This window comes from Aulostomus chinensis, chromosome 5 (genome assembly GCF_037954235.1).
Source record: "Aulostomus chinensis isolate RoL2024-O1b breed Wild chromosome 5, RoL_Achi_v1.0, whole genome shotgun sequence".
NCBI classification, from domain to species: Eukaryota; Metazoa; Chordata; class Actinopteri; order Syngnathiformes; family Aulostomidae; genus Aulostomus; species Aulostomus chinensis.
Window position 1 is genome coordinate 30854524 of NC_141324.1, and position 17882 is coordinate 30872405.

Below are 17882 nucleotides of genomic sequence, written 5' to 3' on the forward strand. Positions count from 1 at the left end.
ACCCTGGAATGAACATGAGTTTACTGTAGGTAGAAACACTCTCCATATCTCCCCGAGTCAAAGCTGTGTTATTTTGTCGTGCAAACTGGAAACATGGACTAATGAGGCTTTCAGACACAACACAACAAGGGCACCACTGCACTCTGAGACCCATTATTATTCCTGAAGGGTTTACACCACATGATAATGGCAAAAGATGTTATATAACCCAGCACGGTTCAGTTTACAGCCTCCAGGATGGCCGTTAAAAGAAATCAACGGGTCCTCCAAACAGACTCTAAAAAACTAACGAGCTGTCAATATCACAGGAACGTTAGAACCAGTAATGAGTTACACGTTTGCTGGGCTCACGCTCATCCCTGCTACATAAAAACATTCCCAACAGCTGCTGTAAGTCCTGAGCCAACACGTTACAATTACAACGACTTCAAACAGCAAAGTTCGCCCAGGGAAATATTTCTAAGCATGTTTCTGAGACGCCGTATGTCCTCTATGTCAGTTTGAGGGCTGCTCCAAAGCATTTTCCCGCCTGGAAAACCTGAAGATCCACCTGAGGAGTCACACGGGAGAGAAACCGTACATCTGCCAGCATCCTGGCTGCCTGAAGGCCTTCAGCAACTCCAGCGACCGAGCCAAACACCAGCGCACGCACCTGGACACGGTCAGTACAGCTCAACCACACCGCCGAACACAACATGGGACACTTAGGTATTAAACACATGAGGAACTTACATACTTTTTGTATGTATTTTTGGGAAATATGCTGATTGTCCAACATTTTTAGTTCTAGTTAAGCCGATAGCAGCGGGGTGAGGAAGCAAACTGATGCAAAAGTCATCCAGTGCACGTCTCTCTAAAACGGGCTGTCCTGTACTGGTAGGACGAGGTCTGTGCTTTTCAACAGTTTTTTCACCGCAAACTTGGTGAAAACTCTGGTTGCACTGACGCAGGTGAGGACCGTCGTGCTCCTTTTTCCTGCTGCTAGCGTTCATTGCAGCCAAGCTAACTAGCAGTCGGCTGTCCAGTGGGGGTTCAGAGCTTGATCTCCTCCGCAGGGGAGAAAGGGGACTCCATCTGCCTGTCTGGCCCAGAAAAATGTGGACAACTGAGTTTATCAAACAGAATTGGCACATTCCTTTAAATGCATGAATCAGAAGCACAACCCAACGATGATGCAAAGGACTCAGTGCTAAGATCAGCAGGACGCAAACAGGCAGGAACAGGACAAAGAAAAAAAACAGGTTTGAAGTAAACTTTCAACATTTGACATCTAAGGCAGTGATGGAATTCCTGAGGGGGTGCCGTACGGTGCAATAGTGCAATGGGAGAGTGTCCGTGTGAAGGGGTGGGTGCAGGGGGGTGGGAGAGTCCATGAGGGCAGAGTGCAGAGTCTGGGGGGGGGCAGACACTACGTGTGTGTGTGGGGGGGGGAGGGGGGTGCAGAGGAGGGAGGGGGTGCAGCCTCCGGACTGCCTGGTGAAAAAAGCGGTCCTTGAGCTTCCTGGTTTTTGCCCCTAGACTTCGCTGTCTCCTCCCTGATGGCAGCAGGCTGACGAGGCAGTGGGATGGGAGGGTGGGGTCACCCACATCCTGATGGCTCTGCGGGTGAGGCAGGTGTTGTAGAACATTCGAACGACGTCGCATCTGTTCCACCTCAGGGAGCGTGCGCACACACACACACACACACACACACACACACACACACACACACAGCACCTATGCGTCTCCTCATTCAGGGACGTTGGCACGTTTATCTTTGTGTCAGGAACTTTCCATTTGATTCTGTCGTAGTTTTTCATATTGAGGTTGATTTATTTCTTCATTGATTTACGTTAAAGGCCAGAGGAGGCGTCTTTGGCCTTTGGGACCTTTGCATGTGTGCAGCATGCATGGCCTGGATGCAGCAAATATTGTGGTGCACTGAACCAGAAAATTCAAACTGTAGTTGTAAACTCAAGATCTTTGAGTCTCCAGGAGGAAAAGAGAGAAGCTTGGAGCTTTTCAGATGTTTTCAGACAGACGAGTGAGAAACAAGTTGTTTCTTCTGCAGCAAAGCTGTTCTTTTCCTGAGCGGCTCTCTGATGAGGAGCATTGCTGTTCCACACCCAAACGCACGATTGATGGAGACGTTAATGACGAGCTGTGCTGCCACAATATTCATCATTTAGCTCATTTGAACAAATTGCAAACTCCCCAAAGGCAAGTTCACCACTACCCTTTAGAATGTGTCCCTCTAAAAACGCTTTTAGTGGAAGACATTTAAAAGACATTTTCCAATGAACAGGCAGCCGATAAGCAAAGTGTCTGGTGTGAGACAACGGCTGAAGAGTTATAAGTAAATGCATGAAGGATCTTTCTGACATATTTGCTGGGAAATAAAGGGAAATAATGAACGTAAAATCTCTCTCCCTCCCTGTCCACACAGCCGCATGATATACAGTCTGAACATTCTTTAGGATTGTGAAACTGCATACCTCCAGTGAATTTATTCTGGAAGCCACAGTTATTTTTACTCCTGCTGACAAGCGATGAGGATTTAACAGTAATCCAGCAAATCAGATCTCCGATTACACTGATGAGGCTGCAGTGTTTTTACAACAAGAGCAGAAAGTTATTTTCTCCTTTTTGTGGTTTCACGCTGGCTAATAACGGCTTCGTATGTTGCCTCACAAATCAAGACTCAGACACATCTGGCGCCGTCACAGACCCAGCAGAGGATGGTCTGAATGTAAATAATCACTGAACGCAGCGCCAAACCCAGCCAAGAAAGGACTGATGTCAGTACAGTTTTACAAGGTTAACTAAATAGCTCAAACCGTCTTGCTAATTATGTAAGTAACAACGTGTCAAGGGAGATTTGTGTTAAATTAGTTGGGTCCCACGTAGAAATGTCACAGCGGCTCGCATGACCTGGAGAATGCTGTTGAAACAGAACAAACCACATCACACCGGGTTCTGCTTCTAGGTATTCCATTTGTTTCGCAGTCTTCATTTCAGACGGCAAAATAATAAGCAGAACTTTAACAGTCAATAATGAACTTATGGAAACATGTCAGCGCGTGTTAATCAGTGACTCAGACCTCAAGGTGTTTCCTGTTCGCTGCTGCGGCTGCAACTCTCACTGGTTTTGGTTTAAAATCATGACTACATGAAGAAAGCTCCGCTGTGGATTGATCTGTTTCAGTGTCCGTGTTTTGCTAAGCGTAATTGCACCTTGACATGTTTGTGCAACCGACACTGGGATTTGAAATCATCTTTTTACACGTTGAAATTCCTGGAAGGCAGCACTCAGACACAGGAAGCTGCGCGCAAGTTGCACTTTTTGTGGAAAGAATAAGAGTTCTTCGAAGCGGCTGCAGGGGCCCTCATGCCAGTTCTTTACTGGAGTGGTTTCCCATGTTGAAATCTTCCACTAAATGAAATCTGCTTCATTCTGAAAAAGTTAATAGTTTCAGTTCATGTGAGGGTTTGAAGAATTCACAAACCACCTTCTTGAACACGAGTGTCAAAAAGAAAAAGCAGTCAGTTAGGATTGAGATGAATTCAGGCATCGACAGCACGTCCAGAAACAGAGACGCTTCTTTTTTCAACAGGAACATATTTTCATGCAAAATTTCCAAGTTTTAAAGAATCTTTCTTGATGTCAATCATTTATCTTCCAAAAAAAACCCAACTCACGTCAGTAATTAGGTTCATTTCTTGCTGTAAAAGGAGTTTCTCTATTATCTCGAATTTATTCCACGGCTGCTTTACAGTTAATCTTGTCAATGCTAAGTTTTAAATATAAGCTTCTCTCTCTCTCCCTCTCTCTCTCTCTCTCTCTCTCTCTCTCTCTCTCTCCCTCCCAAAGCCTGCAGATGAAAGGTAAATACTGTCCGTTCACAGTTGAGGAAGATGTTGATCCTTGTGTTCCTCCTCTCACCGTTGCCATGCCAACACGTACCCGATGTACATCGTAGTGTGTTGTATACAGAAACACCCCTGCCAGCCCGCAGCCTCACCGCTGCTGGGAGATCTGCTGAGGCCCGTTGTGCGCCGCTGTTGTGTAAATGTCGCTTTCCGCTGTGTTTTTGTTAAAATCCTGCCTCAAAGTAGCAGAAGTTCCGGCAGTTCTTGCTCTGTTCTGTGTTTTGTTGACTTTTTTATTTTCCTTTTGTAAGCTTCTTCTTTCTTTTTTCTTTTTTTTCAGCAGCTAAAATGGAGCGTGAACACCACATGCTCTTACGTGTCTCTCTCCTCCTCTCACCTTGTCTCCGGTTGTGGGTCTTTCACAGAAGCCGTACGCCTGTCAGATCCCGGGATGCACCAAGCGCTACACCGACCCCAGCTCGCTACGGAAGCACGTCAAAGCTCATTCAGCCAAAGGCGTCCAGGACAGAGAGGTCAAGGTACAGGCAGCAGTTACGCCTCTACATGATGGATGTTTAGCTGAGAGCAGAATTTGACTGCACATGAGAATTAAACAGCTTTAATGAAACCGTCCTGTGTGTAGATTGTGACGTTTCAGATGTTGTGGAAGCAGTCCTGTTCACACGCACGTAGCAAAAGGAGAAAAATGCTTTTATTTATTCTATTTCCTTTTATAAAAACAGTCAGTGTGACTTTCTTTTTTTAAGCTTTTATTAGACAGGAGAGGGAGAGTTAAGACTCCCGGCCAGACTTCAATCACGGGCGATGCAATTGCATGATCAGTCTCTGAAACCACGGGTCCATCAGGACACCCAAATTATAATTCTAATTATGAGCAGAGCGTCATGGCATCCTGGTGGTTGGCCTGGAATCCAGAACATTTCCCTTCCAATCTGCTCTGAAGTCTGATGTTGTTTGGGAGTATTAACTTTCATTTTTGATTTGGAAGGACTTGTCAAGCTGCGTCGTTTTCATAGATATTGATGGAAAGCGCTTGCTGTCATCCTGCAAATATTTGAAATGCAATTGAACGGAAAGTGCAGCTGATTGAGTAGTAATCAAATCACAGTAGCAGCACTGAGGCGTAAATGAAGGATGAAATCGTATTTCTTGTTAACTTTGAGGTCTTGAATTTCCCTCGGGATCAATAAAGTACCTCTCAGTCTAAGAGAAATAATCAGTAAATCTACGAGACAGACTTGAAAGATGAACAAGATTGTGGGCGTATGGAGCGAGAACCAGGATTAACGAGGATAAAAAGGTTTCCTGCCTGATAAAAGCGGCAGCAAACTTCAGCAAGTCCACTTTTATCCTTAAATCCTCACTCCAACTAAAAAAACAGCATCTCCCTCTTCCTCTAGTGCTGTTTTTCCATTTATGTATAGCAGGCTGCTGAATTATGGAGATATTGGCTGAAGAAATATTTACCTTCTCTGAAATACAATGGAACTGGATGGCATTTGTCTTGTGGTCCGAAAGGTGCCAAAGAATACATATGAAACACTTAACAGCAACATGTCCTTCCAGAAATCATGGCTCGGTTGCTCAAGATAATCCACAGTCCTTGTTGGAAGCGGTTTTGTGTAGGAACTATTTTCTTTTGACCAAACAACACCCCCAACCGTCAACGTGAAACTGCTTCCAACAAGATCTGTGGATTCTTGAGCAACGGGGCCATGAGAAAGAGACGTTGTTGTTCTTCACCGCGTTGTAAACCCGTCCAGTTCCATTGTTGATGAGAGAAGTCAGACGTCTCCACAGCCGCCGCCTCCAAATGTCAGCAACTCACAGCGAACGAGGACAGCACAGAGGAAGGTTATCAGGCTGTCTGCCCGTCAGCCATGACCTTGTTCACACGTTATCTTAGGGAAGGCGTCGCTTCATCTCAGCCTCCAACATCCTCCGGGACTCAGAGATGAACTGGAAATATTATGGTGGTCAACGGTCACTGTCACCCTGCAATAAACACAATATCTCAGGAGGCCTTGAGGGAAACCCTACAAATCTTTCACAAATGACCACTGGGACTCAAGGAGGACCTGTGCCAGACGCACATCTCACTGAGACCCCAGCGCGATGTGGGAGTTGGACTTCCTACTTGGGTGGGGAGTCACTTGTGCTGTCACACCTCCTTGTTTAGTGGGGTTGAATCCAACCCTGGAGCGTTTGGGCAGGTGGGAACTCAGAACTCTCCACAAACGCGGTGGGGACCTGTTGAAGAGTAGGATTTGTTCCGGTTGCCGCTGCGTGACAAGCTGGTGGGTTTATGGTGAGAGGGTGACCTCAGCTGGATGTGCAGGGTGAGCTGGATGTGCAGGGTGAGCTGGATGTGCAGGGTGAGCTGGATGTGCAGGGTGAGCTGGATGTGTAGGGTGAGCTGGATGGCACCTGTAACCAGGTGTTTCCCTCCTGTGTTCCGTCGCTGCTCCAGCTGCAGCAGCAGGAGAACCATGTTTGTGATTCAGTCGGATGAAACCCAACCGAACAAAGGCTCACTCAGGATAGGGAGCCTATTGTTCAGTGCTATCGGGGCCTTGTTTGTTTTCTGTGGACCGCGAGTGACTCGGAGGTTCCGTGTGTATTCCCAGGCCTGCTCCGCTTTAAACAGAACCACGTGTGCTTGTAAGCTGTGACATGGCTAACACGCCCTGCGCTGCAGTAAACCCCGTGGGGCTCAGCAGGACTTTGAAATATCAAACATGTACTTCATAAACTGTGGAGGGTTCTGCATTTCTTGGAGCTGTCACAGCTCTTGAAGTCTGCATCCTCATAAACATTTGTTCTCCGATGACCTCTCTGGTTGTTGCTGGGTGTCCTTCGCAGATTTCTTTGGAATCCCGGGGCTGTCGATGAGTTGTTTAGGAAAGTCCCGGGGGAGGCTCTGTTAATGCCGGATCATTAATGGAATTTTCTTGCATTATCTTTGTTATAACAATTTGGAATATAATTTCCTCACAAAATGTCTGGACTTTCTGACTCTCAAAGCTGGAAGTAACGAGAACCAGGCTTCTTTCATGAAGAGGAGAAAAGTTGCGCTTTCATTTAATCTACTGCATAAATTTGTAAAAATCCTTTCAAAGTTTCAACGTCTCATTGCGTAACAGCCTTACAACTCAGCTTCAGCTTGCATCTACGAGGAGGCAGGAACTTGGAAACCCGATCCACGTTGTACTATATGAACTGTATCTATGTCAACATCTGCGTTTTGTCTTTCTGGCAGATTCAAGTGAACTCGATACTGGAATCAGACATGTTGAGCAACTGCCTGGCGAGGCAGCATCTTCACAGCTCTGCTGCCTCCCAGCAGGGGAGCTGCTCGCCGTTACCCGTCCTAAATGACTACACAGGTACGTAGATGGGCGAGCAGAGCCAGTGAACCAGGCTGACCAACTGATGGTAGCTTCGCCTCACATTCAGTGGAGAACAACCATTTACAAGTGTTGCGTAACAGTTATACCTGAGCTTTTGCATTTTGTCTTTGTTTCTTGTGACAGCCGTCCGGCAGGATTTGAGAGTTTTCTTGCTTCTTTACCTCCTGACAAGTTTACAACACCGGCTGGAAGCTAAAGCTGCGTCATCAGGCGCTTGGACTGACTTCATATTGCAATCATAATGTGGTCTTACCACTTTGATGATGGGACCAAAATACGCCGCGTGTCTTAATTCAGTTCTTTCCTATCTGATAATTACGACCTTATTTGGGTTACGACCATCAGAAAATCCTGTTCACGTTGCGGTTTCTCATTCGTGCCGTTGTCATGAATGGGTTCATCTGTGCATCTGCACTCAGAGGTTGGATCAAGTGAAGAATGCACGTTTCTCTAATGTTGTTTGTGCTTTCCCAAACATCATTCATGTTCATGCTGGTGTGCGGCAGCAGAAGCAGCACACATCTGTTTAGTCTCCAGAAGTGAGACACAGAGATGTGATTGCTCCAACACCTGAGCTGTTAAACCGTCTCCCTCACTCACTCCCATCACCTCCTCACTCCGTTTTCTTCTCCTCTGTCTCTCATTCCTTCAATGATAGCTCATCATGCCAGTGTTTACCTTGTCCAATGACTGGGCACTGACTGTGGGCGAGTTGGCCCTCCCCCCCGCCCCATCCTTCATCCCCTCCAAACCCGTTTTCCAGCCAAGCTCTTTTTCTCTCCCTCTCAATGGCTGAACCGGGATCAAGAAACTGTCAGGTACTCTGAGGCCCAGCTGGCACCAGAGGAGAGGGGAGAGTGTCCAGGAGAGCTGTCCGTGTCTATTACTTCAGACTATTTGCAGTTTTACCCAGAAGGCTGAGGGAAAAGCCTCAAACGGCACACTTCAAGTTCTGTTTATTCAAGGTGAAACAAGCATGTCAGTGTTTGATTCTGCAAAGATCCCACGAGGACGCTCTCCTTATCACGGAGCTCCCTCCTGGCTGTTTTACACACACACACACACACACACACACACACACACACACACACACACACACTCACACGTGTGTGCACCATCATCATCATCATTACTGACCCTCAAACTCTCATACTCAGTGTTGAGAGGTGTCCTGTAGCACGCACGCACGTGTGTGTGTGTGTGTGTGTGTGTGTGTGTGTGTGTGTGTGTGTGTGTGTGTGTGTGAGAGACACAGTTCTAAATGAACATCATCAAAAACCTGCCTGGTCTCTCGCTCTGTTACTGAGGAGGCTGGTTTGGACTCCGACTGGTGAAACGGTTTCACGGTGGAAAAAAATCATCCATCCATCCATTGTCTTCCGCTTATTCCTATTAAGGGTGGGGGGCGGAGCCTATCCCAGCATCTACGGGCGAGAGGCGGGGTTCACCCTGGACAGGTCACCAGTCCATGGCAGGGCCAACACATAGAGACAGACAACCATTGGCTCTCCCAGCCACGCCTACGGTCAATTTAGAGTCTGGATTAACCTGGTCCCTCTTGATGTCTTTGGACTGTGGAGGAAGCTGGAGTACCAGAGAGAACCCAGCAGGAACAGGGAGAACATGGAGACTCACCCAGAAAGACCCTGTGCTGCAGCCGGGGCTCCACCCACAACCTTCTTGATGGGGGGCCACAGGGAGGACCACTGCTCCACCCACAACCTTCTTGCTGGGGGCCACAGGGAGGACCACTGCTGCACCGGGCCACCTTCTGGAAAAAATCAGTGCAACTTTAATATTTGAAGAACAGATTATTATTTTAAGACTACATTTGTGAAAGTATTGTAAATAATCCAATGGCAGTGATGAGCTGGTTGTGAAATTGCAGACACATCAAAGCTGGTCCGACCACTCCTGCAGCTTTATGGAAGTTCAAAAAGTTTCATTTGTCAATTGATCAAAAGAATACTAATAAAGTACTGCAGTTATCAGAGGATAGTTACCATACTTTTCCAGTCTAACTACCCGCATCAAAATCTGTCCACTGGAAGAGCGCCATGGGTGTGTGAGGCTCCTCCAGACACACGTCTGACCACAGCACATCTGGGTTTAGTAGCTTCCAGGTCGTGAGTGCAGGTCAGTCCTGAACACTTGCAGCCATCTGGGGATCAGTAACACCTCTCTTTATTGCCTCCTAAATATATATATATTTTTAGCAATATTGTAGTGGGGAGGGTATTTTTCATCCGTTATTTAGTCGTATGCCTTCCATGCTGTATTTGGGTGACCTAGGAATTCTAAATCCAGACCAGTTCCTAGGAGACGAGAAGTAAGGACACACCTTCTTGCATTATTTTCCTCCTGCGTTTCAGCTGAATATTTTCATACCGTAAAACGTTTCAGTGGGATTGTTTCTGCTGATGTGTGAAAACAGGAAAGCAGGAGCCGTTTCAGAAGCACCTCTGAAGCCACTCCAAACATTCTCAGAGGACCAACTCTTGCAAGTGTCTCTTTCAGGTGTGTACTCCAACAGCAGCAGCGCCCACAACAGTTCAGAGTTTCCATCGGCCGACGCCTGCTCCACGTATCAAAGCCTGAAGGGAAACTTCAACGCCAACAGTCCCATATCTTCATTAACGAGCGCGGGGAGCATGAGAGACGGGTGAGTGCCGGCCCCCAGGGCGCAGAACGCTTTCATTCACAAGTGTTTGTGAGAACAACAGGACGCATTCACACCTGCTTTGTTCACTCTGGTTTCATCAAACTCCTGTTTGCAACCGGCAAGCACACAGTGGACCACATAAACCGACCTGGTGGTCTGCCTGCAGCTGCTGTTGTTTGTGGTAGGAATCACAACTTGATGGGAATTCTGTCACACTGAGGTCTAAACTTTGTATTTTGGATGCAGCAGCGTGTAAACCACAGCAGGTTGAGTAGTGGAACTGACAGATATGCAACAAAAAGTAGTAGAAGCCCGCACTGGCCCAGAGCAGGTAGCTGGTCCTGCTCCAGGCAGGAGGGGAACAGCGATGCCTTTTAGTTCAGTGGGAATTTTCAGTACAAACAGAGCAAATGAACTGCAGGCGTGAAAAGCGACTTCATGATGAGATTAAAACGTTATGCTTTGAGAAAACGTCTACTTTTAACAAATTAGCTAGAAATAATATAAATTGTATTCATGGAACAAATTCAGACAAAAAAATACAAGTTAGCATGGAGTTTCTGTTTAGCCTTCGTGGAGCAGCAGCTGTGGTCACTCACCCTCCATCGTCATTTCCCTCTTCTCAGCGCTGTTGTCCTCTCGCTCCGTTGGGTTTTTCTGGATCCTTCGTTCCCCCCTGCATGGTTCTGGTCTGTGGTCGCCTCTCCGAACCTCAGCTTGCTGCAGCGAGCTTCTCCTCCAACTGTTTTCCATGGTTTTCTCTGGTTGGTCGCTTTATTGGCTACCAAAGAGCAGATGAAAGGTTTGGCTGGAAGCCAGCTTGTAGGTAGCCTGAAGCCAGAAGAATCTGCTCGCTCATGACTTGTTTCCTCTGGCACGTGTGATTTGGTCTGGCGATGTCAGGATGAACTGTGCCCCCCCCCCCACAATTTTTCATCGCTGGTTCACGAGCTGTCCTGGTTGTTGCGCGGCGGATCACCACAAGCTTCCACCGTCACATGCAGGCTCTGCTCCCCCAGCAGCAGGCGTTCCGACCAGAGGAGGCGCTAGTGCGGCCACAACGCCAACCAAGCTGGAGGCAACCGAACCAGCGGCCCCCTGTGCTGGTGGGCAACATAACGGGCCGCTGCTCTACCTGGGCGTCCTGTAAAATGCATCCCAAAAAATACTTAATTACAGTAACATGAGTAGTTGAAATTTGTTACTTCCACCATTTATGTTAAAAGTACTTTGTTTTTTACCTCTTGGCATGCAAAGTATTTTAATGATACTTAATGACGTACCTGGAGGCAAACATGGGGCTCAGTTTACCCTGCTCTCAAAGCAGAATGGATTTTCCCACGTGGCCTCGTGGTGTCTGGCGAGGTTCGGACTCGTCGGCCGCTGCCAGGACAGGACAACTGAACTGAACGGGATCTGGTTTTGGCAGTTTTGCTTCGACTCTATGAAAGATAAAAATAGGGAAGGCTGACCACAGTTTTCTCCTCGCTCTATTTGACAGTCACGTGTCTCTGTGGGACTTAAAATCTTTGCAAAATTGCAATAATTTGTCAAATCTCGTGGCTCCGTTTCAACTCGTAATGCACGGAATCATGAGGTCGGAACCGTGAGGTTCTGTTTGTCACTCGGTCCCTTTCCTTCACCTCTCACGTCTGGATCGAGCAGAAACGAGGATGTAGCGATGTGAGCCTGTACATTCCTGAATGAACCAGAGACATTATCACCAGAGATGGAGTTATGGCTTTGTGGCTGCACTGATTGTGTAGTTGGAGGCCACAGAACTCATGAGTGCAGTAAACTGAGTCACATTTCGTCTAAGATGGTTTAAAAGTAGAAGTGAGACTAAAGAGATACAGCTGAAAGCCTCCAGGCTGCAGATACTGCAAGTCCTCCAACCTTGAAGTTTCACCCATAAACTATATTTTATTGGCTCAACAGCAGCAACCAAAGCAGTCCAATTAAGAGACTCGTAAGGGCAAGAGCAATGTTTGGGTTTAAGAAATTACCTTAAATATTCATTTAGAGCGCTCCTTTTTCCACCAAAAAGTGCCCAGTATTCTGAGCAAGTGTTTTCAATGTGCTTCAGTTTAATTTGAGCTTCAACTACAGATCAGAAGTGTGGTGATTAGAAATAGGCTCCTCTGCGTTTGGTTGTGAGAGACGATGATCAAACGTCAGTAATGAAAGTGCAGAACTGAAAAAGAAGCCTGGAACTGGGGACAATGATGGTTGCCTGTTCTGGTTTGGGTTAGGATGGATCGATTCCTCCACTTTCTGGTGGCAGCAGAAGCAGAACCCAGATGTCCCGCTCCTCCTGGGGGACTCAGGCTTTCCCGGGCCACGGGAACGACACCAGATCCCTCCAGCAGGCTCTGGCTCCGGTTGCGGGAGGAACCCTGGTTCTCTCCTCACCTCTGCTGCTTGCAGCCGCGAGCTCATTGCTTCGTCATTTCCTGACGCGACTCCAAAGGTAGAGGAGCCACCTGGTAGGGTCACTGGTTCCAGCCTGGTTTACTTGAGCAGATAGCGGACCTTTGCTGAACTGGTTTGCACTCTGCATCGTTGACAGAGAGCTCGCGACCGTGGGTGACGGCTGGAATGTGAATCAGCTGGTAAACCGAGAGCTCCGCCTTCTCACTCAGCTGCTTCCCCACCGCAGCGCGCAGCGCTCGCACGTCTGCCGATGCCGCGACCTCACGCACCGTCCCACCCTCACGCCTCAGTAACAAGTGATGTATTCATTTATGGATGTGTGCATGGACACAATCGTAAAAGCAGTCACCTCACTAGGACTCCTCTACTTGAGGGATGCTTCAGTGAGCGTAACTCTGCGCTCAACCTCCGTGCAGCGCCGCAGCCAGAGCTTCCACGGAGCTCTGCACAATCTGTCCATTGACGTCTCTTTGTAGAGACTGAGGATGTCACAGAATCCCTCTGGAGCCCGCAGTTCGCTCCTTCCTGCCAAAGCCAATACCAGACAAGCACTTGTTTTTCCCTCCGACGATTTAGTGAGACTTTAAACATGTGAACGTAAATTATCTTCGCTTCACGCCGTAGCCGGCATTGAGCTCTGACCTCATCGACGGGCTGTGTTTACCCTGGCTCACACGGCCCTCTTTATAACTTCTTTTAATTATTTAATACTTGTGGGACTCGCAGGGCCGCGCAGGCTCGTCCATCCATCAGCGGCGATTTGTGATGTGCAGTGTTTGTGTGTTTTGCGGTGGAGAGGAAATGAAGAGCTGGACTGCGTTTTGGAGCAGCACACAAACGCTAGTCTCATTTAAAGAAAGACAAGTAATGACGTTTATTTTACAGAAGCTTCGGTGACATCGGATCCAAACAGCCTCCTTTCACCAGAGTCTTTGACGAGTCTCGCATCTTTGCATTTATCGTATCTCTTACATGCAATAAGTGAGCTCTCCCTGCTGCTTCTAAGATCCCATTAAATCTAAATCTGTATAACATGCACTCATCCTGATCCCCGGTGATCCAGGAAATCCATATCACAGAAGAACTCCTGCCGCTTTTTTGACAAAAGTGAAAACAGATTTCTCAAGCTGGCACCTTCAGTCACCCTACTCATCCCGGGCCGGGCCTGTTCTTATGAAGCAGCCGCGGATCATCGAATACAATGCGCATATAAACATGAGATCTTCAGTTCTACAGGCAGAACTTCTCTCATTCCACATGTGAGGAGGGCAGCTGGCTGCAGTCAGGGAGTGATGAAGGGCTTCGCTCAGTAAAACAGAATCAGAGGAACCGTTTCCCGAGGTGGTGCTGACAGCTGCTCACTCCAGCGCCGGCTCCCCCTGACGCAGCGGCTCACGCTCGGCCGTGGCGGCCATGTTGCTGCAGTGCAGCAGGAATGTAAGCTGTTTATAGATAAGGTCAGCTCCGATGCTGCTGGGGCCAGCGAGGGGAATCCAGAGAAGTGTTGAATTCTTGTGGCTCGCAGTCATCGTTGCAAAGCTGCGCATTCGTTTCAGCAGCCCTACCATATCAAAGCCCAGCTTTGTTTACATAATCTTATACAAAGCCTGGTCTTTATTAGCTCGGGAGGCCGCGGCCATCTGTAACTTATATCAGCTCGGGTTTAAAAAGTCCCTCTGATTAATTTTGGCTTTTATTGTGTTTCTCCGCTGAAAGCAGAGACTGTTAAATTAAATATAATAGCATTTGACATGGGAAATGGGTAGTAAAGAGACCTGGGGATGATAAATAATAGATATGTAAAGAAATCTCCAAACATTTTCCCTTTTTATAGCTGGTCATGCGAATGTGGAGGCCAGGAGACATCAGTATCGATGACAAGGCCTTGCTTGTTTATGGAGTCCACTAAAGCTCTTCCAGCAGGAGTGAAGGCCATCAGGCTCTCGGGGGAACGATAAGAAGCAGTACATCATCCAGGAAAGTTGTACAGCCCCTCTGAAGTTAGCTCTTTGGGGGGGGGGGGGGGGGGGGGGGTTCAAACACCATACCTGGGCTTTTCAGCTGCGCGTCTCCTCAGAGAGAGATTGGGCCGCCTTTGTCTCTCAGTGTTGACTTGGCTCCGCTGACTCATTCATTTCCATGTTGAGTCAGAGTGTTTGTGCACACTCAGCACATTCTTGCAGCGCAGAGATGGATACAGTTCTGCATAGCCCCCCCCCCCCGATATAATACTGATAAACTCAATTACTGAGTCAAATTGAAAAGAATTATTGTTTACTTCTGCATGTCCTCACCTCTATTTGTGAAAGTTAAAGATATTGATATTTAAAAAGATCCAAGCTGCTCGAGGGATAAAATTTCACCTGGAGGTTTCATTCAGATCAGGTGTGACCCTGTTAGTGCCTGGAAACCCGTCTGCTACCATCTGCTGGTCCTCTGCATAGAAGCACATGCCCAGAAGCACAGTGCACCTCTAAAATCATTTCAAAGAATGAAACCAGAGTTATGAGAACCGACAAAAGAGAGAGAGAGAAGTCCCAGATAAGAACGTGAGTCAGCGCTGCTTTGACAGTTTGACCCCGTCTGGTTTCCTGCTGAGCTCAGCGACAATGGAATTGTTACCTCAACGGTTGGAGCTCAGAGGTGGAGCTGCAGTCGCACTGACGCGTCCGTAGCAGGAAGGAGGTTTACGCCAAAACCTCAAAATTGAGTCCGATGCTGTTTGTTTACTGTCATCCACTCTCGGTTGTGAACCGCATCAGTATTCGCTCAGTAGTACTGCAGGGATGAAGTATTCTTGAAGGACCAACAGGAAGGTAGCATCGTCACAGGTTCTTTGGGATTGTGACAAAAGTAAACTAAGGAACCTTTGAGACAGATTTCTACTCCAGGCATCCGCATTTCTCTTCCCTCACGCTGTGACATTTACACACGACACATGAACATGATGAGGCTGACTGACACGTAAATGTGGCTTCATGTCATTCCGGCTACAGAAGGAGTGAATGTCTGATGTATCAACAGGAACAGAGCGTTGTTCATGTCCGCTGACGTCAGCCCTGCAGGAGCCAGAGGGGACGCCCGGCTGCAGGACTTCCGTAAAACCTACAGCCACCAGCAACAAGTATTCTCACCGCAGCAAGGTATTCAGAGTGTATACAAGTACATCAACGAGACAAAGTTAGATGTCCACCGTTGTGTTTGACACTCAGCGTGTCCCGTGTGCTTCTTCAAGGATGTCTGTTCGGAGAGGGGAAGGTGGCTCAACCGCTCACCGATGGAGGATTTGAACCTGCCAGTTATTTCATGAACATCTCGGCCTCTCACTCCACAGGTAGACAGTTACTGCCTCAAGTACTTCCCCAATAGTTTGTCTTTCCAGTACTCGCGCCGGCGCCCAAGCAGAAGCGTCGCAGTTTGTTTTCAGCTCAAATCACCAGTCTGTTGTCGTTCCGCTGGGTTACGCTGATGCGGATTCCACATCCTGGCGCACTTGAGAGTTTGTGAACACTTTCCAACAGTTTAGCTGCTGTTAGCATCAGTCAGCGTTAGCATCAAGCTAAATATAAATGCCACTGGCAACTTTTTATGAAAGTAAACTTCTTAACCAGTGCGGCCCGGTGGAGCAGTGGTCCTCTCTGTGGCCCCCCAGCAAGAAGGTTGTGGGTGGAGCCCCGGCTACAGCACGGGGTCTTTCTGTGTGAGTCTCCATGTTCTCCCTGTTCCTGCTGGGTTCTCTCTGGTACTCCAGCTTCCTCCACAGTCCAAAGACATCAAGAGGGACCAGGTTAATCCAGACTCTAAATTGACCGTAGGCGTGGCTGGGAGAGCCAATGGTTGTCTGTCTCTATGTGTTGGCCCTGCCATGGACTGGTGACCTGTCCAGGGGGAAGGCTGCTGGGATAGGCTCCACCCCCACCACCCTCAACAGGAGAAGAGGGAGAACATGGATGGACTTCTTACCCAAACAACTGCAAGCGAGCTCATCTCGACATGCAGTGAAGGAGAGAAAATGTAATAATCTGTGTCTGCTCTCAGGGTTCGACCTGCTGCAGGACCTCCAGGGCCAGGCAGGGGGCGGCTACTCCATGTCTCCCTGCCCAGATGACAGCTTCCTCTTCCAGACCGGAGGCGTCGACCGCTGCCCCAATCAGATTGACTCCGTCTACCTGGAGTCATGATGGCAAAACCCAACCAAAAATGAAACACCATCACCCCCCCCCCCCCCCCCCAACAATATCCAATCACAGACACCAGCTTTGTTTTTGCTCCTTGGACCGTCTGGTCCTTCTCTACATGTAAATAGTCACTTTTTTATTCTGCATTTAGAATCTGAATTAAAGGCTTACAAGTTTTAGTGAATCCTGGGACCCACAAGATTCCAGTGAGGTCGGAGTCGTTGGTCATGTGACAGGAACACAGCTTTAAAGCAATACTTCAGCCCAGAGATCTTTGCCTTCCGTGCACTTATGAATCGTTGTCTTAACCATCACCAGGATGCAGACAGAGCCAGCCACGTTCACTTAGCTTGATGCTAATACTGACAGCTAACAAACTCACTCACATTCATCCCAAACAGGAAGTGGTTTGCTTTTAGGTGACGTCAGAGTGTGGATTACTGAGCGTCCGGCTGGATGAAGACGACGTGGACCGGATGAGAGTGACAGCTATTTTACATTTCTATACTTCCAGTTGCCAGCATTTCAAAAGCATTGATCTCTAACCTGAAGAGTCACTGCCGTGTGGGTGCAGCTCAGTGGGATGTAGCAGTGCTGCCCCCCAGTGACTGAGGGAGTGGACAAATTCACTCCACACAGAACAGGAAGCTGCACCGAGGTGTGTTCCTCTCCTGTCAGACGGAGAGGAACCAACACACGAGAGAGAGAGAGAGAGAGAGAGAGAGAGAGAGAGAGCAGCCGGCGCGGCCTCCTGTTCTCCTCAGTGCCTTTCCAGATGTGCTGCATTGCTTCCATCAGTGTGTGTGTGTGTGTGTGTGTGCATTGTTTACAGCAACTTCTCTGCGCTTTTCTGTCTCCGTCACTTTAAGAAAACCGACCAGATAATGTTTACACTGATTTTGTAGTAAAGTCAGAGATGTCTTATAAATGTCATTGAACAGTATAAAAATATGTATCTTTTTACATCTAATAAAAAATATCCATTTGTAGGAGTTCCTGTGAACTGGATGGTTGTTGGGAAACACGGCCGACGCTGAGGGATCGCTGGGGGAGGGAAATACCCCCCCGATGGGGGGGGGGGGGCAAACACTGTCTACACGTCACCATCACAAACGCGGATTAATACAATCTGAAAGATAAAAGGTACTGAGTGATAGATTATTGATTTACTAAAGACAGTTGGTCAACAACTGTTGGTTCATGCACATTCAGGGCTCTCACATGAGGAACCGTTGATGAATGTTGGAGACGTGTTTAGGGTTTGGTTAGCGATCAGTTATGATCAGTGGTTTTTGGTTTTGTTTTTCTGTTTGATGGCACGAGCAAAAT

The 17882-nt window shown here is 47.8% G+C and overlaps 1 protein-coding gene across 1 annotated transcript in view; it reads left to right on the forward strand.

Moving 5' to 3' along the window:
• The window catches only part of LOC147262157 (zinc finger protein GLIS1-like), a 38672-nt gene extending 21147 nt beyond the window's left edge, over positions 1-17525 (forward strand). Inside the window, exons 4-10 of the mRNA XM_086204596.1 lie at positions 500-661; positions 4275-4388; positions 7130-7256; positions 9798-9942; positions 15400-15518; positions 15611-15709; positions 16414-17525. Coding sequence (XP_086060722.1) covers positions 500-661; positions 4275-4388; positions 7130-7256; positions 9798-9942; positions 15400-15518; positions 15611-15709; positions 16414-16556 — 909 coding nt within the window. The 3' untranslated portion in view covers positions 16557-17525. The remainder of the gene's footprint in view (positions 1-499; positions 662-4274; positions 4389-7129; positions 7257-9797; positions 9943-15399; positions 15519-15610; positions 15710-16413) is intronic.
• Positions 17526-17882: the final 357 nt, after the last annotated feature.